Source organism: Chelmon rostratus, chromosome 6, assembly GCF_017976325.1.
Source record: "Chelmon rostratus isolate fCheRos1 chromosome 6, fCheRos1.pri, whole genome shotgun sequence".
Classification (NCBI taxonomy): domain Eukaryota; kingdom Metazoa; phylum Chordata; class Actinopteri; order Chaetodontiformes; family Chaetodontidae; genus Chelmon; species Chelmon rostratus.
This window is the reverse complement of record NC_055663.1, coordinates 28,217,051-28,244,795: the sequence shown is the minus strand read 5'-3', so window position 1 is coordinate 28,244,795 and position 27,745 is coordinate 28,217,051. Positions and strand designations below refer to the sequence as shown.

Below are 27,745 nucleotides of genomic sequence, written 5' to 3'. Positions count from 1 at the left end.
CAGGAAGTTCAACAGTTTATTTACTGTATCCTGCGATGTTAGACTATCACTGCCAGTGAAACTTAACTAAGAGCCTACGAAATGTTTTTCCCGGGATGTGATTGATTTTTTGTTGTTCCTGGAGCTGTTTTTGGTGTCTGAATGTTTTCAGACTGTAGCTGCACCTTCACTTCCTTTATTTGGGACAATATTAAGAATAAATGAACACATACAAATTGTTTCCTGTAGATTATCAGCCTTCATGCTAACCCTTGTACTTAGAATGTGATACGTGTAGTAACCATCTCCTCTTTATTACAAATTACATCCCCTTCACATAAAGCCCAGTGTTTATATGGGTTAATATATTAGTCATATAAAGCCTGGTGTTATGCAGTATGTTACATGAGTCTTTAAATCCTCTTAGATTTATCCTGGAATGTGTCTCTGTTTATAAGCTGCTGTTGATTTATGATGTTTAAATAAATCAGTTTTTGTATTTGTAGTCATGTTGTGTGGTGTTGAAGCAGCAGGTCTCAAACTGTTCACAGATTTTATTAATCATCAGTGATGATCAGGGAAGCAACCAATGAAAGAAGATCCCAGTTTAATTTTAGTGAAGTCATCATCACCATCATCATCAGAAAAGTTTTATCTTCACAGATCAGTGAACTTAGCACTGTGTCAGGGTTTGAACGTCTGTTTCAGCTTCACTTTTCATGTGAACACTGTGAAAGTCCTCCAGGAGAGACTTGAACGCGGTCTCCACATTTAAACAATAACCAGCCTCCTGCTCACTGAGGCTTGTCCATGATTGGTCTGTCTCACTGTCAATCAACACATCAGTACTCCTGGTCCTTATGAACTTATGAATTGTTGAGTCATCATGAAATAGAGTTTGAGGAAGAAGCCTGAATATGAATTTGATGTAAAAATACAAGAAAACAAAGAAATTCTTTCTTTTTGTCCTTTATTTATAGTTAAATTGGAATAAGGTATGAAACAGGAAATTAGTAAACAAGTGGAAAAACGATTATTATAATTATTCTTTATTGACCTGAGAACCTGTAAGTGCCACGGCTACTAAAAACACTCAATTTAGTTCATGTTAGCTGAAATCCTGAAATACTAAACTACAGTAACCTGGACTCATTCAGATCCAAGACCACCACAAGCTCAGCAGGGACGCCGCCAGAGCCAGGGCGGGCGTTGCCATGGTAACAGTGATGCCGGAGTTACAGAGGTTGCTGCTGCAGCAGCGATAAGTGAAGCCGGAGATGGCCGGAAACATCTGGGTGAGGCGAGAGTTATCGCAGTCCGTGTACCTGATACACTGACGGATGGTCTTCCCACCTGGACAGAAACACACACACACACACACACACACACACACATACACACAAACCAAAGGGAAAAATAGTTCAAAGGACCAGTAAAATCCTGTCTATAGAAGCACAAAGGACGAACAAAAGAAAGGAACAAGAAGAGTTTCCAGCCATAAACCGAACCCAGATCCATCTCTGCTGGATCAAGAGCCGGTCTGGCCTCATCTTTGGGAAACAGACTTCAGCAGAGATCAATCTGTACGAATAAAGTGTCATTGACTCTGACAATGGCTCCCTCTAGTGGTCATTCGAACTTAGACACTGTTGTAACTGCTCTCAAATCCCAAGTAAAATTTTAAAGTACTTTTATTTTACTAGAGTATTTCCATTTTCTGCTACATCCTACTTTTACTCCATCTCAGAGGAAATATAGTTTTCTTTTACTTCACTATGTTTATCTTACAGCTTTATTTACATTTCAAATTAAGACTTTCCTTAAAACATGATCAGTTTAACAAATACGATTATAAATTCTTATCAATCAACTACACAACAGTATATTAAGTAGTTAAAATTAGTTAAACCTTGACAACATTTGGATGCTGCTTACATCAATGCATCAACAATAATATTCCAATAATATGAATAGAACTGATAATACAATATGACTGGGGTCATGTTCCATAAGGGGAACTTCTACTTTTGATTCTTTAAGTATATTTTGATGCTTCTTTATTTTTACTTTACTGAATACTTCTTCCAGCACTGAAATTATATGTAAACTACACACATAGTGGCTGAAATACTTGAGTAACAGTACTTATACTCAAAAACAATCACATGTGGACAAAGTGATCACTGACCTCTTTCACTCAGAGATATACAAGAGTCTTCATACGTGCACTCCTGCACGTTCTCACAGCGCCCAGTGTAATCAGAACACTTATAACAGCGAAGTCCAGAACCTGAAGAAGAAGAAGAAGAAACAGACGAAGGGTGAGAAGGAGAAGACCAAAAAGATGATGAAGAAGAAGAAGAAGCAGAAGAAAAAGGAGAAAAGAAGGAAAAGAAGAAACAGAAGAAGGGCGAGAAGGAGAAGACCAAAAAGATGAAGAAGAAGAAGCAGAAGAAGAAGAAAAAGGAGAAGAAGAAGAAACAGAAGAAGGGTGAGAAGGAGAAGACCAAAAAGATGAAGAAGAAGAAGCAGAAGAAGAAGAAGAAGAAAAAGGAGAAGAAGAAGACCAAAAAGATGATGAAGAAGAAGCAGAAGAAGAAGACCAAAAAGATGATGAAGAAGAAGCAGAAGAAGAAGAAACAGAAGAAGGGTGAGAAGGAGAAGACCAAAAAGATGAAAAAGATAAAGCCGAAAAGAAGAAAAAGGAGAAGAAAAAAGAAAAAGACGAAAAAGAAGAACGAGAAGAAGAAAAAGGAGGAGAAGAGGAAGAAGAAGAAGAACAAGGAGAAGGGGAAGGAGGAAATGAAGAAGAATGAGAAGGGGAAGAAGGACAAGAAGAAGAAAAATGAGAAGAAGGAGAGGGACAAGAAGAAGAAGAAGGATGATGACAAGAAGAGGAAGAAGAGGAAGAAGAATATTCAGCTCATCCAGAGTACAGACCTACAGTGACCACCCCTCACCATCATCCCTCACAGGTAACAGCTGCCTGAATTCATGCTTGAACACGTATTAACGCTGGCAAAAAGGCGTGAAAACATTCACACGATCCACCTGTCTGCTGTTCACCTGTGGCCTCACCTGTGACCACCTGTGCTCTCATTGCTCTGTCCTACAACATGTACTAACTACACATGTGGCTGAAACTGCATAAATAAATACGACTCCATCCACACGTTTGTTTGCTGTGAAGTTTTTTGAAGTTAAAGTAACTACAAAACAGACCTAAAAATAAAAAAAACACAGTATCTGTACTTTAGCTGTGTATTACTGCATCCAGGCTGTGTATTACTGCATCGAGGCTGTGTATTAGTGTCCAGGCTGCTGTCACTGCACTCTGGCAGATAACATCTAACTGGACAAAGGGTTATATCACATGAAAGCGAGCTTGTGAGATAGCCGCAGCTAGCCCAACCTAAAACTAAAGCTATGTTCAGTTTGGTGATTTGATTTTTATTCCACATGATTCAATGAGGCAGCAGCTAAATCAGTTCACAAGGGAGAAAAAAACAAACAATGATGTTTTAGTGGTTAAGTTCCATCTATGCTACATACTTAAATGTATTCATGTATTATATATATTCCAATGATGATTCTGATAATTATTAATAGTACTCAGAGAGATAAAAACTCACCAAATACACAAACACATTAATTGCTATAAGCTGTGGAGTCTTAGAAACAGTTTTTTAACAAATGGGACAGTTTTTTCATGTTGTTGGTGGATGTTGACGGTTCTCTGACGGTTCACACTGTGATGAAATAATAAAAAGACACAAGATGAAGTCATTATAACTGCTGTATCTGTTCTGCCGTCCAAACGGAAAACGTCAAACCTTAAGCCTCGAATCTTTATTGCTGTCTGTAGAGCAGCACGTCCCTCCAAACTGCAAACGTTTCAATCAAACTTTTCAAACAGACAGTTTGATCATCCGAAGATACAAACTCAGAAATATTTAATATCGCAGAACATTTCCTAAATGTGTTCTAATTATCCGAGTTCCATCATCACAACCTACACGAGACACAAATGGCGTCTAACATTTGATTAAAAACGCTGCTCTGTCGCACCGTGACAGCCTTCAGTTACCTGCAGCCTGCAACTGTGATTGGCTGACAGCCGGTCACTACACCACTGCCGCAAAAAGTGTTTGTGGAATAAATTTAGCTGCCTGTTTAGCATTTCTGAGAGTATCTAAAGTTTATTTTTAAATTATAAGATCTTTGTCAGCAGATATGAGGAAATTAAAGTGTTTAGTATCAGTATCAAGTATGACTTGTCCTATGAAGGTGAATTTTATATTATTACAGCATTTATATATAAAATAACAGCTCCATTAGCAAACATGAACTCTTTACAGCGTGTTGTCAGAGATGCTAATGGGATGCTGTCTAGTCCAAAGCTCATAACTTGTGGTGTCCATTAGGGGCGAGTCCATTATTCTTGATATACTGATGATGTACAACTCTCTTTATGAGATAATGCTGCTTTAATAACATCCATAATGATCAAATTTCAGTAGAAAACTGCTGAGTGCTGAGCTGATGATAAAGCTTCTGATCACTCAGGAAACAGTGAGGCCGTTCTGTGTCGATCCAGAGTCAAGCTGGATCCACAGTGTTTATCTGAAGCAGCTCAGACAGTAATGCAGCAAAACCTGCTAGTAATTATTCGAGTAGTATTTCAGATGATCGTCTTCCAGCGGAGGCAGTTAAAGCACGTTCCTACCTGCTTCAATCAACCTCACTGACGGTGCAACACATCAAACATTTCTTTGATTTTGCTGCCACCTTCTGGTGCAGCAGCTCTTCAGACACTCAGACAGTATTCAAACTAAATGTTTGTACCAGTGTATCTTCAAAATCTCAGTTTTCTCCCAGGAGCAAAGGACAGTAATTCAGAATAAGATAGACCTCACTGACAGAATTGTAAATAATACAGCTTCTGGTTGCTTACATCCTATTTGTCAGATTTTTGTTCATATTTAGATTAGATTTAGCAAAAAGAGGTTTTAGATTGAATGTTTCTACAAGCAGAAATACATCCTTATACACTGCTTCAGTTCTCTGGAGCAGCCTGAGAGGGTTTAAAACTTCTGGGAAATAGTTAATCATTAGTCTGTAAGTCTGTTCTTTCCTACGAGCTTTATAGTGTTTTCATCCTTGACAATTTACCAGTATGACAGGACACGCTGACTGCATCTTATATTTACCTTATTGCTGTCAGGTACATCTAGTTGTGAATATTATAAACCCCGGGGGGGTATCAGTGAAGGATAAATTAGTGTGCAGTGATTATGAGGGTTGTGGGTCATTTCAGCCTGGATGTGTCAGCATGTGATGAGTCCTGCTTCCCTCACCTGAACGAAACATCCCAAAGCAAAGCAGCAGGAAGAGTCCGAGGCAGCGCTTCATGGCGTCTCCCTGCGAGCGACCAGAAAAACCAGACAGAAGAAGGAGTCCGGCTGGAGCAGCAGAGGGTCCGGCGGGGTTTGGCGTCCGATGCGTTCCACTGTGACCCTGTGAGGAAGACGGGAGTCCACTGAGAACGGCTCTTTGTCCGGCGGACCACAAAGGCCCCCTGTCTGTCCAAACGTCCTCCTCCTCCTCCCCTCCGACAATCACTTGGCCTCTGCCTCACTGAGGCTTTTATTATGGCTGTAGTGCTGTTTATGTATGCTGCCTGTCATCTATTTAAAGCTCTTTACACACAGTCATTCTGTTGCTATGGTCACAATTATTATATAAATGTTTGTGCGTGTGTGTGTGTGTGTGTGTGTGTGTGTGTATGCATACATAAGAATAAAAAATCTGAGCAGCACAAGACGTGAAGTTGTTAAAATGTCTTACTTTCTAATAATCCGTTTTTTTTATTGTGTGAATCTTATTAATAAAGTCGTAAACACATAATAATTTAATTTAAAATAAGTACATTTCACAGTACTTTTATTTCAGGTTCCATCCAGAGTGGAGTGGAGCTGGTGTACTGATGCTAACTCTGGCCTGTCAAAGAAGTAAGACAGTGATGATCGATGAGCTAATCGATATGATTTGGAAAGCTTTTATAGGCACTACTGGTAACACTTTGACTCGCTGTCTCATAAATATCAGTTGAGTTGAATTTGTCAAACAAGCAACAGCAACACGTTGACTATGTGACACAAAATGATGGATTTCATAGAAAATTATTACTGATCTGTAGTGAGTATTTTTTACATTTAAGTAAAAAAAAAATTATGTGATATTCTTTGGTTTTTTGGTTTGGTTGGATTCATGCTAACATGCTAACATGCTAACCGTCACTCGTACACTCGAGGAGCCAAAGAGTTCAAATGGCGGCTGCTTCCTGTGTGCTGGGCTATTGGCAATAACTTATCTGTTCCATGATAGCGAAGCTTTTTTCTTTTTTCTTTTTTTTTGGACAACATGAAAATTAAATCATTTAATTTTGTCTTTAGCTGTTTCAGTCCCAACAGACAACCGACCACAGGCGCTTTATCAGAAGTGTGTAAGCTAGCGGTTGATGTTAGCCTGCTGTCCTGATTATTTACAACAATCTTCTAGACACTGAAACTACTAATACTTCTCGCCACTCGCCAGGTGACTCGTCGTCTGACCCCTCTGTCTTTTTTTTCCTCTTCTTCTTTTCTTTTAAAAACTAAAAAGCATTCTCACACTCTCACTCTCTCCTTCTGTCAATCACACCTTTGACCCATTACAGACCAGGATTACACCTCTTTTCAATCAGTACTTCCTCTTTACCCAAGAAATTCCTTCAAAATAAAATGAAATATTTCACAATGCACCTCAGTGTCTTGAACGCAACCCTACGCCTTAAATCAAATCTTGGTGTTCTCCTGGATTCCTGGATTCAGATCTGAGATTCAAATCCCACATCAATGAGGTGAATACTTCATTTTTCCACCTTTTTCCCACCAGCTGAAGTCCGACCGTTTATAAATCAAAAAGATACATCATTATTGACTGACCTCTAGAAGAAAGACCACTGAGAGACCTCAGCTCATTCAAAACTGCTCGACCATGAACCAGAACCAAGAGGAGAGACCGCATTAGTCCAGTTTCAGCTTCTCTGCACCGGCTTCCTGTAACATTCAGGACTGATTTGAAGGTCCTCCTCCTTAATGAACCAGGACCAAGCTACCCTGCTGATGTTTATTATTTGCCTTCAAGAACACTGTGATCATCTTCCTTCCCGGAAGTTTCCAGCAGCTGAAAGAAATTCAGGGCTGCGGCCTTTGCCTCAAAGCTCTGGAACAAACTACATGCAGATATCAGGTTTTAACAGAAAGCTAACTGATCGGTTCACTTTAGCCTTAAAGAGCTCTGACTCCCTGATACAGACTGAAACTTTGTGCTTTGCCTCACACTGATGCACTGCTGCACTTTTTTTTTTTATAAAAGCTGTATTTTACATGATTTTATGCAGTCTGTGTACTTGACAATGATTTTCTCTACCTGTTCTCTCCATTCTTTGTCTTTCTATATGAAGCACTTGGCGGATGTGACGTCTTTGTTGTAAAGTCCTCTGAGCTGCATTTAAGGTGCCGTACAAACAAAGCTTAATGTTCTAATTATTATATTAGAAACATGTTTCGTGAAATGTGCAGTTGAAGGTGATTTCAGTGTTTAATACTGATAATCGCCTTCTTCACTGAAACTTCTTTAGACAAAATCCCAGATTAACGTCCTTAAATCCGAAAGTCATCTGAAATGAACATTAACTGGATCATTTGTTAAATAAATCAGTTATTACTGAGTCAGCTGTAAAACTGACAGTCAGTTATTATTGAGCTTTAGCTGCTACGTACAGAATTTTTAAATCTCCAACTGCGCCCCCCAGTGGTAGGAAGTTAACATTGCAGACAGAACAGTTTATATAAAATACTTTATTTTCTCAACACAAAACACAGCACACAAGCTTTCGTCTGGAGTTATGAGATTTTAACCTGACCACAGTAGGATGGCCTGGGGTACAGAGTACATTTACTCATGTACTGTACTTAAGTACTAGTTTTAGATACTTGTACTACATGTCAATGACAAACATTGTACTTTTACATCGTCTGCACTGATTTTAAAGCTTTAGTAACTCATTAATTTGCAGATTCAGATTATTAAAACACAATAGAATGAATTGATCATGTATGATTACAGACTTAACTACCCAGCAGTATATAAAGTAAATAAAATTACTCGAGCTTTTTCATCAGCAACATTTAAGTGATGAACTTCTACATCGTGGTCAGATCTGAGTGTTTGATGGTGCAGCTTCTGGCGTTGGTTTGGCATGTGAGTGTTTTTGATGCTCCAGACGCCTCAGAGGCAGCAGAGGCGTTCACTGACGCGACCGCCACAATCCTAACCTTTAAATCTGCTTCGCTGCTCTGACTTACCCCAGAAACACTTGTTGTTATGCTTCATGCATTTTCTTTCATAGTTCTTTACTTTATGTTTTATCTACAGGAACGTGTATAAATCATGTGGAGACAAGCTGAGAAAACAGTTCAAAGCTGATGTGATGAACTTTCACACGTCATCTCATTTATGTCTGCAGACATAAAACATTTCATTAAATCTTTACAACTTTGAATTATTCATATTTCTATGATTCACAGGCACAAAACCAGTTTGTCTGCCCTGTTTGTGTGTATAAACATCAAAGCAATATATATATATTTGTTACAGCATTTCAACTGTTAACTGTTCAACAATAATACTTTAAGTGCTTATCACTAATGATTTGGATATGTTTAAGGCGCCTGTCCAACAATTTCATGTATTTGGGCTCCTGACGGTTTTTTTTACATGATTAAATTGACAAAATGAGAATCAGACATAAATCTGAGTTTGTGCTGGACAAATACAAAAATGAATGTATGGAAAGACAACAAAAATGAACCAAATTGAACCTGAAAAACAAGTAAAAAGACCCAGATTATCAACACTGGAGAACAATCTGCTGTGTGGACTCACAGCACAGCAGAAACCCTCTGACTGCGAGCGTGCTGACAGAGAAAAAACAGGCTTTTCTCTGCAGGGGTTTGGTGGGATGGGTGTTGCTCGTCATGTATCAGTCCCAGGGCGTGACAGACGCTGCAGACAGAGGAGCGACTGTATCTGCATCCAGCTGCTGTCTGAAGCTGCCTGGAGGCCTTTTGTCCAAACATTTCTTTTCCATTTAAACTACTTCACTCTGCCTGCAGCGAACAGTGAAGAATGAAACTGATAAATATGCACCACAGGACTATAGAGAGATACTGACACTATAGTTTGCTTTTGTTCCCCTGATTCTCCGCCAAGACGCTTTTCGGAGCCGTAAAGATTTATTTTAAATCGGATTAAATGAAAGTTTACTCTGTAAACCAAATGTTGCAGAGAAGACATGTCGGACCAGTGAATGACTTCATTTATTACAGAAACAGAAAGATTTGCACGAGTGTCAAACAAACTTCAGTCCAGCAGTGAGAACTTGGCTGCAGATTTGGACCAAAGTGAAGAGACACAGCTTCTGTGTCTGTCAGGGTTCAGGTTTTGTTTTGACTGTTTTTAAAAAGACGTTTTTTTAACTGAGTTTTGGTGATTAATGTAGTTTAGTTGAACTTCTATTGACTCAGTAGATTTGGTGCTGGACCCTGTTTGCCTGCTGTTCTTTAATGAAGTGATGTGTTCAATGTCTTGTTGAAAACACCGGAGCTTCTGAGTTTAGGTCAGCGTGTCCTCCTTCATTATTCTAGAGGTTGAAAATGGAGGTTTACAGGGACGCTGGAGAGTTTTTGATGATTTTAACACATTCAGTGCGCTGCAGTTGGAGAGAAACATGGATTCATAACTTTTACATTCACCAAAGGTTTCCTGTGTGATTTGTACTTCTGGTCTACATGCGCAGATGAACCTGTCCTGACTCTAAATACAATGACACAGACCTGAGAGTCTGAGTCTTCCACAGATGATGAAAAGAAACCTGATGTGAGCCCACCTAGGTGGAGAGAAGTGGTGGAGGTGGTTAGGCGTGCAAAGGCTTCTTCGGCCCCAGGGCCTAATGGAGTCCCCTACCGTGTCTATAAGAGTGCACCTGGCATCTTAAGGACACTATGGAGATACCTGAGAATAGTTTGGGAGAAACAAAGTATTCCAAGAGCATGGCGCAGGGCAGGAGGTGTCTTCATCCCTAAGGAGAAGGAGTCATCGGACCTTAGCCAGTTTCGGATGATTTCTCTCCTAAATGTTGAGGGAAAGATTTTCTTTAGTATCGTAGCACAGAGGCTGGCTAAATACTTAGAAAGGAATGGTATGATAGATACGACAGTGCAAAAAGCAGGGATACCAGGATTTGCGGGATGCTTAGAGCATACTAGCATGATTTGGCATCAGATTCAGACAGCTAAGAGGGAGAAAAGAGACTTGAATGTTGTATTTTTAGATCTGGCTAATGCGTTTGGGTCAGTGCCACATAACCTTATTTGGAGTTCCTTTGACTACTTTAAAGTGCCGGAGATAGTTGTTAACTTGGTGAAAGCATATTTCCAAGACATCAGACTGTGTGCAAGTATCGCAGAGCTCACAACAGGCTGGCAAAGATTGGAGGTTGGTATTATGGCAGGATGTACAGTGTCCCCGCTAGCTTTCACAATGGCTATGGAGGTAATTATTAGGGCTTCCAAGTGGGTCGTAGGTGGAGAGAGACGGCAGAATGGAATGCGTCTTCCACCAATTAGGGCTTATATGGATGATATGACACTGCTAACTTCAACAGTGCCATGTACAAGGAGGTTGTTAGATAAAGTCAATCAGAATCTCAAGTGGGCTAGTATGAAGATTAAGCCTAGTAAGTCAAGGAGTATTTCAATATACAGAGGGAAAGTAAGTGATAGAAAGTTTGCTATAGATGGTGAGGAAATCCCAACAATTAGGGAGAAATCAGTTAAGAGTCTAGGACGGTGGTACAATGTGGACCTGAATGATGTTGAACAGGTTGTGCAATTTAGAAAGGATGTTGCAGAAGGGCTGGAGAGAATAGATAAATCAGGGCTCCCAGGAAAACTGAGGTTGTGGTGCTTGCAGTTTGGCTTGTATCCTAGGTTAATGTGGCCAATGTCAGTATATGAAGTCCCATTATCTGTAGCAGAGAGAATGGAAAGGCTAGTTAGCTCTTATATTAGAAAATGGTTGGGTGCTCCCAGGTGCTTAAGCAATGTAGCTTTGTATGGGAAAGGAATGCTTCAGCTGCCAGTATCCAGTCTAACAGAGGAATTTAAATGCACTAAGGTTAGGACAGAACTTTTATTATCTGGGAGTAAGGACATGTTAGTTAGCAATGTGGTTCCGAATCCTTCTGGGGGAGGAAATGGAACCCAAGGGCAGCAGTGCAGGAGGCAGAGGCAGCTCTTAGGCATGCAGAAATAGTAGGAAATGTTCAATTTGGCCGGGGAGGCTTGGGGCTTGGCCCAGGCAAACCAGTGTGGAATAAAGCAGGTCTAAAGGAGAAAAGAAAGCTTGTAGTGGAACAGGTGCGTAGGCAGGAGGAGTTGTTAAGAGGGGCAAAAGCAGTTGGTCAAGCCAAACAGGGACAATGGTTGAATTGGGAAGGTGTTGAGAAGAGGAAACTTAGTTGGAGGGACCTGTGGAATATGGAGGAAGGCCGTATTAAATTTCTGATAGGGGCGACATACGATGTGTTGCCAACCCCGCAGAACCTAAGTCTCTGGGTACAGGGCGATCAATCGTGCCCACTCTGCTCAGGTACAGCAAGTTTAAAGCACATTTTGTCAGGTTGTAGAATTAGCTTATCACAAGGCCGGTATACATGGCGGCATAATCAGGTGCTGAGAAGCTTAGCCGCAGGCATTGAGGAGAGAAGGAAGCAGGTGAATTCTGGAAGTTCTAGAAAGGAGAGGTTAGATGTGCAGTTTGTTCGAGAGGGGGAGAAAAATAAAGCTGCTAAGTCAGGGAGAAAGCAGGGAGGTGGCTGCCTGGTAGGGGCTGATGATTGGCAAATGCAGGTCGACTTGGGAGGACAGCTAGTTGTGCCCCAGGAAATAGTTTATAGTAATCTGAGGCCAGACATTGTCTTATGGTCCATGAGTAAAAAGACTGTGTATTTTATTGAGTTAACAGTCCCTTGGGAAAATTCAGTGGAGGCAGCTTATGAAAGGAAGAAGACTAAGTATGCAGATTTAAAGACAGAATCTGAGCAGAGGGGATGGAAGACCAGGGTCTGTCCGGTTGAAGTGGGGTGTAGAGGTTTTGTTGCAGGGTCAGCTGTTTCACTGTTGAGGGAGCTGGGAGTGCATGGGCAAAATTTAAGAAAGACAGTGAGGGAGATGTCAGATGAGGCTGCTAGGTCTAGTCAGTGGATATGGATCAGGAGAAATAATAGTAGTTGGGGGGTGAAATAGGGACAGTGGGGGGGCAGGCAGAGGACATGCATGCCTAACCCGGCAAGAGAAGAGGTTAAAGTCTGAACAAGACACCTCTCCTCTGCTCTGCTTTCCCCGCCCCATCTTCTCACTCTGCCAATAGGAAGAGAACCAGGAAGTTTAGATAAGGTGGGGGTGTGGCCAGCTAGAGTCTCTCTTTGGGACCATGCGGCCTGTTCAGGTTAGTTTGCGTGGTAAGACACAGAGTTGGCTTGTTTTTTGATCTTTTTGGTTGTTTTCCTGTTTTGTCTGCTTCTTGAAGGAAATGTTAGGGTTTGTTTTCCTGCTCTGTTTGCTTTTTGAAGGAAATGGTAGGGTTTGCTGCTTCTTGAAGGAAATGTTAGAAGAGGCTGTTAAATCTAGTCTGTGGTTTAGGCCTCCACCTTCAGCACCTTCTAAATTTTCCACCCCCTACCCGAACAAGGGTCTGTATCCAATCCCTGCTTTCATCTTTTGACTCTACCTCTTTATTTTCTATCCCCTACCCGAACCAGGGTTTGTATTCCCACCCCGCTTTTTCTTGGTGCAATTGGTGAGAGGCAGGGGTAGATGATGGTAGTGTGGCAATCGGCAGTTACATGTGGCATCTAGGCCTGTGGTAGCATTGTAGCAGCTAACAATAGCTAAAGCGGTGAGAGTATGATAGTATCTTAGCAGTTAGTATTGGTAGCTAGCAATTAACATTAACAGTATAGGTGAATCTAGCGTTATTGTCTTCTTCTGTTCTTCCTAGCGGTTAGCAGTAGCATTAGCAATAGTTAAATGGTAGCATCGGTACTGGCCACTACCTGGAGCATCTCTGGGTCAGTTGAACGTGGCGGTGCTGTTTGGATTGTGTAGGAGCAGTGTGAACTGGCACTAGGGGGGGTGACTCTGGGACGCCGGAGTTCACTGCCTAACCTCCTGGAGGTGTAGTGGGACTAAGTAGGCGAAACACTGTTGAAGGGAGGTTTCCACCTGATGACCCCCAGAGACGTGTTAGGAATCACTGCTCTTTGGCAGGTATAGAGGCAGATTAGAGCTCCAAGGTTCTTCACTGAGAATGAATCCTCTTTTTGAGCACAAGTATCTTGTGTTTAAATTAACTGAGTTCATGTTTGTCAAACCAGCAGCTCTGTAATCATCATCAGGTCACCGTGGAGACAAGAGACAACAAACACCTGAAGTTTCAGGTTCTCCGAGAGAGAAGATGTGATGGCATCTACATCTACATCTTCTGTTTCTGCTCTCTAACTAACTGATCGTTTCAGCTCTGTTTCATTCAGCCGTGAGTCGGTGAGACGAATCTCTGACGACGATTTCTGACTTTCACCACTCAGAAAGTTGCCTGAAGGCAAACAGTCACGAAGCGTCTTTTTTCACGTATGAATCCAGCACATTCAGGAACGTGTGAAGAAAGGTGACGTCAGACCGCGGGCAGCTGCAACAGATGAGCAGACTCCTGTGGACAAAGGTCATTTCATTCAGCCTCATCAGGAGACAAAGAGCTCCCAGTTCCACCAGCGTCCATCGTCCGGTGTCCGGCGTCCGTCCACGTTCTGACACACCGTCACAGGCGGCTGGAAGGGTTAATCATTTGAAACTCAGCGTTGGCTCCTCTTACATGAAGACATTTTGATGGGGTGTCACATCCCTTCCTGCCCAGCTTTCTTTTTGCATGTTGACACATTTCCTCTTTTTCTCCAGAGGCTGATAAACTCTGCAGGAGACAGTTTGTTCTCTGAATGAAAAGCCGTTCACACTCGGCCAACGCTTCCTGCCACAAACAAAACAACTTCAACTTCGCTTTGATGCACGAGTTGGATAAATTCTGTGGCCAGCCTCTGACCTCTGATCCAGCCTTCCTGACCCCCCTCACCTCCTGCTGGGCTCCACTGTGGACTGCAAAGACTCTTCATTAAAGCAACAGTCCAACATTTTGGGAGCTACACTCAGCAACACATGCAGCTCATGGGAGAAATTAAGCTGCTGAAACTCCTTCTTCTTGGAGACATAACTCAGATGTCAACCTACAGACATGACAGACATATTTTATCATCCTTTCCCGAATATATCTACGGAAGCCGAAAACGGCCAGGTCCGTATACATTTTTTTTTACCGTTTTCTCATGATAACAAATTATTATTTCGTTATCTCGAGATAACAAAGACCGTTTTCCTGTGATGACGAATTAAATTATTTGGGTCTGCTGACATCGAGGTTTGCTTTGCTAGTTACTGTGATTTTAAACACAAGTTGTTGTTCACATTGTATCGTTCATCATAAACAATCGATGCTTAGCCTGGCGGGGGGGGGGTCCAGGCCTATAAAGCACTGGGGGAAACCCTGAACTTTAAATACAAAGGGGCATACTTCCTCTGATTATAGACACATTTTAAGTTGATCACTGTAACGCATTGTGCTGCACTAAACATAATGTAAACACACTCATCACATCACTGCTAATAAACACTTTATCAAGCTACATCGTGCTAAATTAGCACTAGCCTTCATTAGGGTTTTGTCTGTGTAGAAACCCCGAAATCAAGAACGAGTCTATGCTGAGAACCAAATAATTTAATTCGTTATCACGGGAAAACGGTAAAAAAAAATTTATACGGACCTGGCCGTTCTCGACTTCCGTATATAGTCCATCGAGAGCAAACGTTTATGAAACTGTCAGAAGTCATAAAAACCTGCTTATTCTAACTTTTCCTCAGTATCACAATGACCCAGTGAGAGCTGTCTGTACATTCAAGAGTCCACGGCTAACAGGAGCCGCTAACAGGGGCTGCTAACAGCTAATTCAGCAGAGTGTTAATGGAGCCACTTTGACGGAGGTCAGTGAGCCAGTCCCACTGTCCCACCTGAGATCACGGGACAGCAATTAATGACAAATCACGATACCTTGATGACGTTGACACCTGTTACCTTGTGGGTTGGGGACATTTTTTTTTCAAATAAAAACAAGTTCTTGTTGACAGTATTAAGTTTCACCTGAACACAGCAGCAACATCCATTCAACACGACTGACAACACGACGGCAGATCAAATGTGTTTTAAAGTGTATTTTTAAAGCATTTCAAACAGAAAAAAAACTGTGAATAGAAAAATCAGGTTACCACAAAGTTTTTTTTGGTTCGTGTGGAACCAAAATTCATCTCCAGCAGTGAAGAATCTCACAGTTCAGCAAACATCCAACATGAGCAACTTAAAGCCAACTCCATTCAGCTCTGGAGTCAGATTACAATCAGCCAAACGTCGGTATAAAGAAGACCAACACGTGCAGATAAGGCAGAGCACTAAACATCAGCATTCTGAAGTCAAAGGTTTTTGGACTGAAATGAAATGTGATCTTTCTGCTCTGTGGAGCTCTGTGCCGCTCCATCATCAGTGTGACTACATCCAACCAGAAACAGCTACAACAGCTCAGGCAGCATCCTGCACACAAACCTTACGGTCAGCTTCACACCTGCATGCATGGACCGCTGCAGATGTGCACAATAAAACAAAGGTGTACTAATCATACAGCAAACACTTCGAAACAGTTTGACATTTCAGGGAAATACAGCTATTCACTTTCTCACTGAAAGCTTGATAAGAAGTATGGAGCCAGAGCCAGGAGGGGGTTAGCTTAGCTTCAGCATGTAACTCCTGTAAAGGCCCAACTGGTGGGTACACAGTGTTCATTTTTGGACTTTTTTATTGCCTGTTTCTTCTTTCCTCTATTTTTTATTCCTGCTGTTGTAAAAAGTGAATTTCCCCAGCGTGGGATCAAAAAAGTCTTATCTTAGCTTATCTCTCACAGATCTTTAGAAGTGTTGGACGGCATGTTTTTGAGTTTTGTGAGAGCCAAACTAGCTGACACCCCCTGCATCTAGTGTTAACGCTAAGCTAAGCTAATAGCGTCCGAGCTCTATGTCCGCACTAAAGCTGCATTCATGCCATGTCTGCAGAGTGGGAAGAACAACACAAGTCCTGTTATTCTGATTTGTTCCAAGAAGGTTGCCCCTTGGCCAGAGGTCTTATAGTCACATTTTAACATGAGCCACCCTCACCGATCGACCGCATCACTGTATCACTGTAACGGTCTGCGATGGCGGCTTCCGTCGTCATGTTTGCAGAACAGTTCTTCAGCAGCTCGTTATTATTTCCACATCCTACGTCACGGCGCAGACATCAGAGATTTTCTTATCTAACTCTGCATCAGAAAGTGAAGAGGCTGATTTCCCAAAATGTCTAAATATTCCTTTAACTTCAGGACACAAAGAGATCATTCTGTCTCAGCTCATCTTAATAACAATGATAAAATACGACCTAAATGTGCACTAAAAGCAACAGTTTACTATTATCATGCAGCTTTTAAAACTTATTTTAATTATTTTAAGTCTGAGCTTTGGCCAAGACTGAAGTCACCCTGCTGGAAACACCGAAACATGAAGCTGATGCAGCAGTGAAAAATATCAGATTCAGATATATAATTTGCAGCAGTAAACATCTAAACAAATATGGCGAAGTACAGTATGGCATAGCAGGATAGCACCTTTAGCTTCGGTTCTTGCATTCGATTATTTTGGCACAATCATCAAATTCCAGAGAAAAATACTCTCCTTAAAAACTGGCTCAAAAGCATTTACAATATATACAGTTTATACAACATATATACAGTGTGAAGCACGGTTGTCTGCATTTCTAATAGAAATATAAAGCCTTTATACATCCTTACACTCTAGCTGTTTCATTTCTGTCAGGCACTACATGACTGAAAAGCCCATCGGCAAAGGCGCTGAAGCAGAGAGCGGCTCAATAGCTCAGACGTTTAGTTTGACACTAACTGATTGTTCCCGCCGAATAAGTGACTTTTATTCGGCAACAAGTGCTTTATTATTACATATAGCAAGTGCAGGACCACTCAGTAGCCCCCGGTTTGACAATACTCATCAGTGAGAGAAGTCAGTCAGTCAGAGAAGGAAGATTTCAGCACAATATGAAGCTGAACATGGACGGATTACGACACAGTGGACACACTGTCAAAGCACAGCAGCTACAGCACCGCTGCTCACTCGTCTGTAGCTGCACTTATTGGTGGATGTTTTGTGTCTCTTTGTGGCCGTTCTGTGTCTCTGGAGATGTTTTGCGTCTCTTTGTAGTTGTTCTGTCTCTCTTTTAGCGACATCCATGAGTGAAGCCCAGGGGGCCCTGATGCTGTGAGCTTTGCCCAAATTGGTCCGTTCTGTCATTAATCAATCCATCCACCAATCAATCAATCAACCGATGCATCAATCCATACTTCCAGCTGAAAGGAGAGTTCTTTTGGAAAGACTTTTGACCAGTGGTGGAGAACAGCAGCTCCACCTTTTTTGTCTAAAGTACCCCAAAGCCCTCTCAGGTGGGTTTAGTGCCCCTTTGATAGATGGGATGGCTTCATGGTGCAGTTCAATAGTGTTTTAGAGGAAACACTGCTGTGTGTGAATCTAGACTCACAATAACTGCTTGGTGAGGCTTAGTCTTTTTCTTTTTTTTTAGTAGTTATGGTCAAGTTTGCACCTGACCTGATGCCATATGAAAAAACAGAAACTGCATATTTCAACAATTTACAGTTTGTGTACTTTCAGCTCTTTGTGGTCCGCTTTTCTAACTGATTCAGGTTGGTGGAAAACTAATTTGTAACTACCATAGCAGGTAAGTTATTGGGACAAGAACTTCAGATTTTGTAAATAATCGTATTTGTGAGATATTTGTATATTTTTTTCTTAACACAAATTTGTGGATATTATAAAATCATGTTAGAATTAGCCGAGCTTCGTAATCTGTCCATGTGCCCTCTGGTGACTGCACATGTGGCCTGTGTGGCACAAGTACCTCGGGTTGGAAATCACTGGCATCAAGGAGCAAGACTGCCTCACTTTGTTAGTATTGGTGTGGTGTTGTAGTATTATTTTACTGTAGCACTGCATCACTGGGTATCCCTGTTAAATGTCAGGGTAGAACTCTGTGTTGACGTCAACGCTGTGCAAGACAGACTTCGGATCAGCAGATGACATCCTGTTCAACACCTCAGCCGACAGAGAGTAACTGCTGCCAGACTTCTCCTCAAACCAGCTGTCCAACGCTCGCTTCCCATCAAAGTTAGAGATGGGCGGTCCGTTAACTGCCACAGTCAGCAGGTCATTCATCTGCTCCAGAGTCAGCCGGGAACGATTGTTCTTACACATCTTCTGTAGAGACACTCGACCTTTGTCACAGCAGGCTGTGGAACTGGGCTGGACCCTGACGACCTGTACAATCCGATTCAAGAGAGGAAAACGCTGCTTGTACCTGCAGATGTGACTAATGACCTCTTTAAAACCATTCATACTGTAGTAGTCTGCTTTCAGATCCTTCCACTCCACCACCAGGCTAACCCTGGCCTCTGTCCTGACCTGGGAACCCTCCTGACCCATGGAGGAAATGGACTCCAAATGGTTGAATATCATTTGGATTTCTTCTTCCCCGAAAGCTTGTAAGTCCTCTCGGTTGTGAGGCCAGGTGGACAGGTCCAGGACTTTGCAGGCTTTGGCAAATGAACGGCTCTGCAAGTCTAGCCTCTGAGACAGAATGCCCTGGCTCCTGCTGCAGATCTTTTCTCGGATGGACTGAAACTTGGACTCTGCAACACGCAGGTTCTTCAGAGCAACTCCGTTGAAACTTTCCCGGAAACTTTCTTCAAACTCTTGCAGATACTCTCCGGGGCAGTCCACCAACTGGCCAATCTCCAGAATGGCCTCCTCTATCTTGGCTTCCACCTGTGACACCAGCAGGTACTCTCCCTGGAAAGTGAAGGCTAATCGTGAGAGAACAGCTATGATGTCCAGAAGGAAGTAAATGAGCTTTACTGACTGATAGTCCATGAGGAACTGGAGGAGGGTGAGGGCGATGGCTGCAGCATCAGCCCTCTGCGTCTGGCTGCTGATCTCTTTAAGATGGGCCACTACCTCCAGGTAATCTTTGATGAGTGCGTTAAGGACATTTGGTTCTCCTATAATCCATCGAATGGCTCTGATGTCTCCTAGGAACTCAGTCTCCTCTGACAGTGTTGGCGCAGTGGATCTCAGTTCAGCCATCATGCGAGGGGAGTAGCGGTAGAAACTGAGGAGCTGCTTGAGGTTGTTTTCCAGATCCTCCAGGCAGGAGAGCTCCTTCCCACTGATGGCATCCAGCACCTCCAGATGGGGCCGATGGATCATAATAGGAAGGCAGAGGATCCAAGGAAAAGTCTTTTGTACAGCAATGTACAGGTTGGCTCTCATTCCTGAAGAGATGTTGGTGCCGTCTACCCCAAGACCCACCACCAGCAAGTCCTGAAATCTGAGGCCTAGGACACCGAAAGCACGATCCATAGCCTGGAGATACCCATCAACATTGGCCATGCTCAGTCTCTGCAAGGACAGGAACTCTGTGTTTGGAGAGCCCTCATTGGTAAGGAACTGGACATAGACTGCCACCATGTCTGAGAAAAGATCATCATTTTGGGCATCCATTATGACACTTAAGAAGGGGGACAGGCGCATCTTCTCAGCCAGGTCTTCTTTTAAAGCACGTGCAATGTGGTGGATGAGGATCTGACAGTCTCCTTCATTCATGTACTGGTCCACCACTTTGAGCTCACACCTCTTCAGAAGCTCTGCCAGTGGACGCAGGTCAGAGAAGGGACGACCCTCCAGGGCCAAGTGGTATGCTGCGTTGAAGAGCAGCATCATGTTCTTGCACATCTCCTCTGTCTTTTCTGGATGCATGCGCAGCTTATACAGCTGCAGACACTTCTTATGGAGGTTACTCTGGCTGTGGAGCTTGATGGTGTGGATCTTGAACTGCTTGGAGCCAATGATAAAGGCAGACGTTCGAGATGACTGGACGGTGTACTGGCGGCAGACGTGGCACCACATCTCATTGAGGGTTGGTGAGTATCGAAGAAACCAGAACTTTTTCAGCCACTCCTGCTTGAAGCGGCGAATCCGCCTGCCTCCTCCAGTAGAAAGCTTTGATGGATCCTCTGGAGAAATCACGAGATCTGCAGCAATCGACTCATCGGCTGAGTCCACATCCTGGTCTTCTTCGTCAAGACCCACCTGTGTGGGAGTCAAAGGCTCCATCCCTGCAAAGAAAAAACACATTCAACTTCTGCCACCGGCTTAAAGTAATTTTTGTTTGTACAAATATTCATGGTCACTAAATAATTCATCCTAATGACTTCAGTCATTAGTGATCATCTGACTATTCATCTAGCGCTACCATGAGGTTGACATCTGTGGCTTCCAATGACGTATCTTAACAGTGTTGATTGCATTGTCACGATAGACAGTCATGTTCCCCTTAAGATGAATTACAATAACTTAGCTTAGCGATCCGCTAACTTTTCATGCAACGTCAGTTCAAAAATCTTATTAGCAGTCAACCATCGTTTCTTTTAACCACGACCACCATTTTTTCCGAGTGTTTAGCAAGTAATTTTGCATCTTAACCAAATCCAACCTTAACCACAGAAGCAGGACAGTGGAAAATTATCCTATGAGTATTTTTTATATCATGTCTGTCCTTCACTTTGGTCCAGACTAAAATAACACAACAACTATTGGATAATTGTGATGCAATGTGGTTGAACTGTAATAACTTGGGTGAACATCTGACTTTTCCACATACCTGCAGAACTAATAACAATCCCATCAGCCTCAGTTGTACTTAGTGTTTACTGATATCTAGCAACTGTTAGTATGCTAGCATGCTACACTAAAATAAACATGGTTAACATAGCGTGTTTGCATGGTCAGTATCAGTATGTTAGCATGGTGATGCATTAGCTCAAGTACAGCCGCACAGAGCTGCTAGCATGACTGTAGACCAAGTCGTGATTAAAATGAACAGAATGAGGTAAAGATTTCACCAAAAGAAGTTAAACAAACCAGTTCCATAAAAAAAAGAGCAACTTTGGTTCCAACCATAATTTTTCAGAACATACCTTGAAAATCTTCAATGGGGCCTTGCTCAGGGTGGGGCGGGGCCTGATCGTGCTGGGCCAGGGTCTGTTCAGACATTGGTGGACCGACCACGTGCGCCTGTTCTCCTCTGAGACGAGACAGCTCCTCCTCCAGCTCCAGGATCCTTCTCTTCAGTCTGACGCAGTTGGGGCAGAAGGAGGTGGAGGGCTCTTCGCTGCTCTGGTTCTCCTCTTTCTCTTCCACCTTCAGGTCAGGAACGTTAAAGCAGCTTTCAGCAGAATGAGACCCAGACCCAAGAACTGCTATTTTACACTCACTGGGGAGGGAAGACTGGGACCTGGACTTGCTGAAGTTCTCTAGAGAAGCCTCCAGGACATCTTTGAAGATGAGGTCGATCTTCTTCCTCTTGGCAGGAGGCTGACCGTCTGGTTCTTCGCTGGGTTGTTTACTGGGGCTGGGTTTGCCCTGCAGAGCTGACTGCAGACACGGAGATTTAAAGTCCGTCTGAATGTTGGGCTTCCCAATATCTGGAATTAAACAGTTTTTTTTAGCTATGTCAAGCAAAAATGTCAATGTCAACCCCACATGGAGCTCATGGTTGCACTGGTCAGTAATCAAATAAATTATTTTCTCATGTTGAATTAAAGTGAAACACGTTAAAAAATAAAACAAACAAACCTCCAGATTTGGTCACCGATCTAGACTTAAAATTTCTAACTGATGGGCTTTTACACCGACCTTTGTTTCGAGGGAATAAACTAGCCTGATCAGTGAATGCTGCAATCATGAGATCAGTGTAATCACAGTCTCTGAATGATGAAAATCTGTAAATTCAGCCATTTTTACAGCCCTGAGAGCTCAATGCACTGCAACACTGCAAAAAACACAAGCGATGAAGAGCTGCACAGCATCAGAAACAATACTGCAAAATGAGAAGACACAACAAAATATAGACACTCTGCAAATCGCGCAGACGGCGGCACAATGTGTTTCCTGGGGACGCTAAAAAGTGATGGACACTGCTGGAACAAGCTCGCTGTTCCACTAAAAGAAACTCAACATTTTAGCTCATTTTGAGGGACCCGCCTGCATCTGTGATCTTAACAGATGGTGTTTGTTGTTAATGTTGAAATTTGGGATTTTATTTACTGTAATTATTTATTTTTACTTCCTACAGAACAGCAGAAACTGTGTGATTGTGAGACTGAATGTTCTGTAATGACCTGTGTCAGAATCTAATTAAACTCTAATCTAATAATAATTCAATCTAATTAATCTAATGATAATATATATAACATTCTTCTGCACTGAGTACTTTTACTTTTTAACACTTAAAGTACATTTTCCTTATTATACTGACATACTTTTACTTAAGTAACATTTTAAATGCTGGACATTTGCTTATAATATTGTGTGGTATTAGTACTTGTGTCCGTGATATGAATACTTCCTCCATCACGGTTTTACCACGTATAGAACACATTAAAGAGCAGCAGCACCACCTGCTGGAGAAAAGAGTTCTGGCCTCATTTTGTGATAAATTAGTCTCAAAATAAAGGAAAACACCACAGAAAAAGGGATTTATCTTGTACCAGTGGTGGAAGTGACTACAGTTTACTCTGCTACGTCCGTTAAGAGTCTGAACACTTCTTCCATCATTATATCATGACAGACACAGTTGAGATGAATCAGATTTGATTAAATGCAAACTAGCAGGATGTGTGAGCTGTCAAAGACAACAAATTAAACATGATGTGGATCGGGGCCACCCAAATTGGGGCCTGTGGGCCAACGTTGTAAGGTTTCATCTGAACAGATGTTCCAAGCAATAAATAAATAAATAAATACTAATATAAATGCATTTGGCCTGTGGTCCACCTCTGCTGTGACCCAGCATCAACAAAAGCTGTTTGTACAGTGAGCTTCACCGACCATAGCTGAGCTAATAAATCAGAGACTACCTGTCCCGCTCACCTGGGTCCAGCTCACCTGTGTCCAGCTCACCTGTGTCCAGGTTGCGGTCGATGCTCTCCTGAGAGACGCAGTGAATTCTTTGGATGTAGTTGTCGCTGTACCAGACCCTCAGTTTCTCTCCCGCCACCAGTGTCCGACACACTCTGAAGTAGATGCTTTTATGGTGTTGAAACGCTGTCAAGTTCCTGTCGCTCTCCTCCGACGAGGTCCTGACAAACCTGCAGGTCACAAACACCAACAGGAACATTTTTCCATTTTTTGTTTTTATGTAAAGACCTCATCCTCTTTCACTGCATTTACCAGAATGCATTTCAGAATCAGAAATGAGCATCTTCTACAGCCATGATATCAATTCAGGTGTTGTATCTTGAGTGTCAACATAAAGTGTCATTACCAGATGTCAGAAAATAGTGAAAGATCCAGCAGAGAAACGATAAAAGATCTTGTTTGAACTCTTCTAATATATTGCTAATTGTATCATAGAGACCAGATTCATGCAGACCTGGACAGAAAATCAAAAACTAAAGAAATAAAAAGTGTTACCTCATCCAGTTGGCTTTGGTTTCATCGCTGCCGTCGATGGATTGATACGTGTTGTTAAAATCAACGATCTGGAATGGTCAGAAAAAACAGAAAACTAGTTCAGAACTGGTTTCTGGATGGCTGTAAACTGGAACAGGTCTAGACTGGTCTCAAACTGGTTGAACTTACGATCCAGGAAAAGAAGCCGGAGGACTTGTCCTTGGAGACCAGCTCTCCCTCGTACGGACCGAACACCGCCCCCTTGGGGATGTTTGGATCCACGCAGCGAACATCCACCTCGTCCCCCTCGGTGAAGACCTCCAGGCCCGACGGGACGGTGAGCGCCGCCCTGTTGGCTGACCCCGGGGCCGCAGGTGTATCGGGGACAAACAGCGGGGGCCCGTGGGACGGACACTCCTTCTGGAAATAGTCCTGGCACTCCTCACAGACTGAAGGACAAATATTGGACCTTTACAAAGTGTCGGCATCACATTTCGGAGATCTTTAAAGTTATCACAGCACCACAGTGTGTCAGCGCAGCCTCACAGAGCCGTTAGCATGGCTGCAGACCGTCAGTGAAGGAGAACTTACACCAGAGGTCCAACGACTGCTCGCTCATCTTGGAACCATGTTGGTAGAAACTCAGCACGTCGTCCACTTCACACCCCCTGCAGAGCAACAACACACAGCCCATCACTGCTGCTGGAACCAATCAGCAACAAGCAACAATACACCTGTTCTCACAGTGGACAGTTATACCATAACAGTCATATAACCAACAACACTAATGATGATGTGATAAACACATCATCATCAGTCCTGCACTGAAAAACTTGCTTAAATGTAACTTAAAGTATGTTTGTATAATCAGTAGATGTACTTCAATTAATACAGTAAAAGTATTGAGTGCAGTAAAACGTCCCTGTGACTGTTCTCCTGTTCTATCTGACCTCATCAGATTACTGTGACTCAGTCGTTCATGTCAAAGCAGGATTTTACTGTTGGAGCTGGTTGAGCTTCATTTTAACTAATGATTCTTTTCATTCTGGATCAATCTGCTGATTATTTCCTCCATTAATCGATCGATCGGTTTGGAAACATTGTGAAAATAGTGAGAAATGTGGTGACGATGAGGCCAAAGTGACGCCTTCACAGTGTTTGTTTAGTCCAAAGCTCCACATTATTACAAACACATTCAGATCATTCAGAGGAAAAGCAGCAAATCAAACATCTGAAGATCAAACATCAAATGATTTTACAGCTAAAATCACTGAAAACATTATGAAACGATACAGTTCCTGTCAGTCAACTTACTGATTACTTTGGGTCTAAAAGTTGACTCTTTTTGTTACAGCCAGAGCTTTGTGGGGTTTTGATCTCAGTATTTGGGAGTTCTGCTCAGATATATCAGCTGATTGTTGATTCATTAGATGTGTTTTTGTTTTTTCTTTTTTTAAATACAGACGCGAGCGTGACATTTTACAGTGTAGAAATCAACCTACTGATCAGGTGTGTCAGTAATGAACTGCTCGTGGTTCCTTCTCACACTACTGACGGACTAGATATTGTCTGTATGTAACTGGATTGGTTATTGTGGGTATACGTCTGCCCTCCACTAGTCCAGATCCAGCAAACAGTTTATCTGAGGATTTGTTGGTCTGACCAGTTCTGAGATCTCACCCTAATGATTACAGAACGACTCGACCTAACATGAAAATGTCCAGTCATTCCTCGCTGCTGGATCTCATTCTTACCAACAGGCCACATCATTCCGTTCATAGCTCAGTGTCAGATGTTAGATTTACTGTCCGGTAAAACATCCGGCATCAACTTTGTGTCAGCGGTGTCTGAAGTTACGCTGCAAGGCTTTCTGTCTGGTTTTAACTCCTCAGCTGATAAACATCCATTCATTAAAGGCTCTTTGGTTGCAGACCAGTTAGACACATGAAGGAGGAGACACAAATGTTGTGAAGAACCATCTAAAACTCGGCCTTTTCCGTGTCCCCATCAGTCCGGTTTAGAACATGTCACAGCACCATTACAGCAGCAACAGTGGCTGGAAATGACAGAATTTCTGCTGGATGGTGTGATGCTCCGTCCAATGATTCATTAAAGGTCGCTGACTCTGTTAATCAGATTACTTCTGGATAAACTGGTCGTGGTTTTAAAGTTGAATAAATGCTGAATGTTCCACAAGGTTCCATTTCAGGCCCAGTGATGTTTACCCTGCATATTAATGACATCTGTGCCTCAGCAGTCAACTGCCAAACACGCTTTTATGCAGATGATGCTATTCTTTATGCGTATGCTCCATCTGTGGGTCAAACTGTGTCAGATCTCGAGTGATCTGAAATCCCTGAAAAACCTTGAACTGGTTCTAAATGAGTCTTAGACCAGATTCATGTTAAGAATCAGGTCAAGGAGGTGTGATCACGATCCAGCAATCGTTCTCTTTCATTTAAAAGCTGCAGAGAAGGTGAGAATTAAACTGTCCAGGTTTCAGTCGAGCTTCTCTCGAACAGAATGATGCTTTCCATCACGTCTGAAATCTATTTCACTCAAACTTTTATCCTTTCGTCTGAACAGGACTGAGTTTGCCAAATTAGCTTTTTGCACCAAATAAACATCAAAGATGTTGAAATGAGACGGAAAGTGTCGCTGTGTCAGCTGATGTGGTCGTCCAGACTTTCTGCTTCGGTTCTTTAGTGTTTTTTAGTTTGATTACTGTTGTTGGTGTCGATCTTTTCCTCTTGGCAGACTTATTTACTTACTCGACTTGTTTTTTTAATCATTTCAGAGTTTTTTATTGCTGTGTATCACCTGTGTATCATTTGTTGTAGATAAATAAATAAATATATAAAGAATTTTTGATTTTGATTTTTTTTGTCGTTCCAGCTCGAACATCTCTATGGCTTCAGTTATCAATTGTCTTCATTATTGATTTATCAGCAGATTATTTCCTCTATTAATCTCCAAAATGTCTGAAAACAGAAGAACATTTATCATAATTTCGTAGAAATCGAGGTGAATTCTTTTGTTTGAGCAACAGACCAAAACACAGAGACTCAGTTTAGAATAAAATGATGTCAAACAGGAAATCAGACACGTTTGTTTTTATTAAAAAAAGAAAAACTTCATTAATCTGCTGCTGATTATTTTCATAATTTCTTTGTTTGCTCAGTTCATTATGTCATTATTTCAGCTCTGAACATCAGAAGTGTGTGAAGCAAAGTGTTCATGTGACAGACAGCGGGCAGGTCCGGATCACATCTGTCCCATTAATGCGGGATCGGGATCTGATGCGGATCTGAGTTTATTTCCAGGACTTGTCACATACTACCAGCAGATTCCTCCTCACACAGGCGGCTCATGGATCTGTTTGTTCGGGGCTTTCACCTCCGGAGTCTGAACTCTGCGCAAACACCGAAAAACTGAAGTTACCTTTAACTTTGAGCGCCATCGATAATCCGTAAATCGGCGCTTTGAGGATGATCCGAGGCTGAGATTTAATCTGCGCCACGCGCTCGATCTGCAGGCTGCTGGCAATCTGCCTGCTGTTTTCGGAAGCCATGTTCGCTGGCCACAGTGGCTACTGACACGGACCCACCTTGTGCAGAGACGCAGCGGGGACACGGAGCCTCTGTCCCGGTGAGGCCGGACTCTCCAGCCCGCGGCCGCCGAGCACCGACCCCCGGCCGCTGGCTCCGCGGCTGCCCGCCGACGCAAAGTTTCCCGTTAATTTTTGCAGCGACTCAGTCGCCTCCCCGAGCTTTGACCACCATTTTTTATCACAGGAAATGACATGGAAAACGGAAGAAAGCAGTTGCGCAAAAATTAAAGTTAACAGTGTGAATTTGAGTCTGACAGGAAAGAGACGCTTT

General features: G+C 42.4%; 2 protein-coding genes across 4 annotated transcripts; both read right to left on the bottom strand.

Annotated features, from left to right (window-relative positions):
- Positions 1-1,049: 1,049 nt before the first annotated feature.
- On the bottom strand, positions 1,050-7,062 carry cd59 (CD59 molecule (CD59 blood group)). Its single transcript, XM_041939699.1, has 4 exons — positions 6,966-7,062; positions 5,337-5,496; positions 2,168-2,269; positions 1,050-1,332 (listed from the first exon to the last, which is right to left on the bottom strand). The coding sequence occupies exons 2-4, from the start codon at positions 5,389-5,391 to the stop codon at positions 1,133-1,135; spliced, it is 357 nt and encodes a 118-aa protein (XP_041795633.1). The 5' UTR covers positions 5,392-5,496; positions 6,966-7,062; the 3' UTR covers positions 1,050-1,132.
- An 8,393-nt stretch (positions 7,063-15,455) lies between these two features.
- prdm11 (PR domain containing 11) lies at positions 15,456-27,645 on the bottom strand. 3 transcript variants are annotated; one of them, XM_041939855.1, is made up of 7 exons: positions 27,472-27,645; positions 24,456-24,532; positions 24,054-24,313; positions 23,886-23,953; positions 23,358-23,560; positions 21,389-21,895; positions 15,456-20,527 (listed from the first exon to the last, which is right to left on the bottom strand). In XM_041939855.1, the coding sequence occupies exons 2-7, from the start codon at positions 24,481-24,483 to the stop codon at positions 18,366-18,368; spliced, it is 3,228 nt and encodes a 1,075-aa protein (XP_041795789.1). In that variant the 5' UTR covers positions 24,484-24,532; positions 27,472-27,645; the 3' UTR covers positions 15,456-18,365. The 3 variants fall into 3 exon arrangements, with proteins under 3 accessions (XP_041795789.1, XP_041795791.1, XP_041795790.1); XM_041939857.1 differs by having other exon boundaries at positions 23,373-23,560; XM_041939856.1 differs by lacking the exon at positions 27,472-27,645 and adding an exon at positions 27,306-27,421.
- Positions 27,646-27,745: the final 100 nt, after the last annotated feature.

What these genes read in the sequence shown, in the direction of transcription:
- cd59 (XM_041939699.1), bottom strand. Translation starts at nt 5,391, where the DNA reads ATGAAGCGCTGCCTCGGACTCTTCCTGCTGCTTTGCTTTGGGATGTTT. An exon ending in CTTTGGGATGTTTCGTTCAG is followed by an intron (nt 2,270 to 5,336) that starts GTGAGGGAAGCA and finishes CTTCTTCTTCAG; the next exon opens with GTTCTGGACTTCGCTGTTAT. An exon ending in TATATCTCTGAGTGAAAGAG is followed by an intron (nt 1,333 to 2,167) that starts GTCAGTGATCAC and finishes GTTTCTGTCCAG; the next exon opens with GTGGGAAGACCATCCGTCAG.
- prdm11 (XM_041939855.1), bottom strand. Translation starts at nt 24,483, where the DNA reads ATGAGCGAGCAGTCGTTGGACCTCTGGT. An exon ending in CACAGGTGAGCTGGACACAG is followed by an intron (nt 21,896 to 23,357) that starts GTGAGCTGGACC and finishes GTTTAATTCCAG; the next exon opens with ATATTGGGAAGCCCAACATT. An exon ending in CCCCATTGAAGATTTTCAAG is followed by an intron (nt 20,528 to 21,388) that starts GTATGTTCTGAA and finishes TTTTCTTTGCAG; the next exon opens with GGATGGAGCCTTTGACTCCC.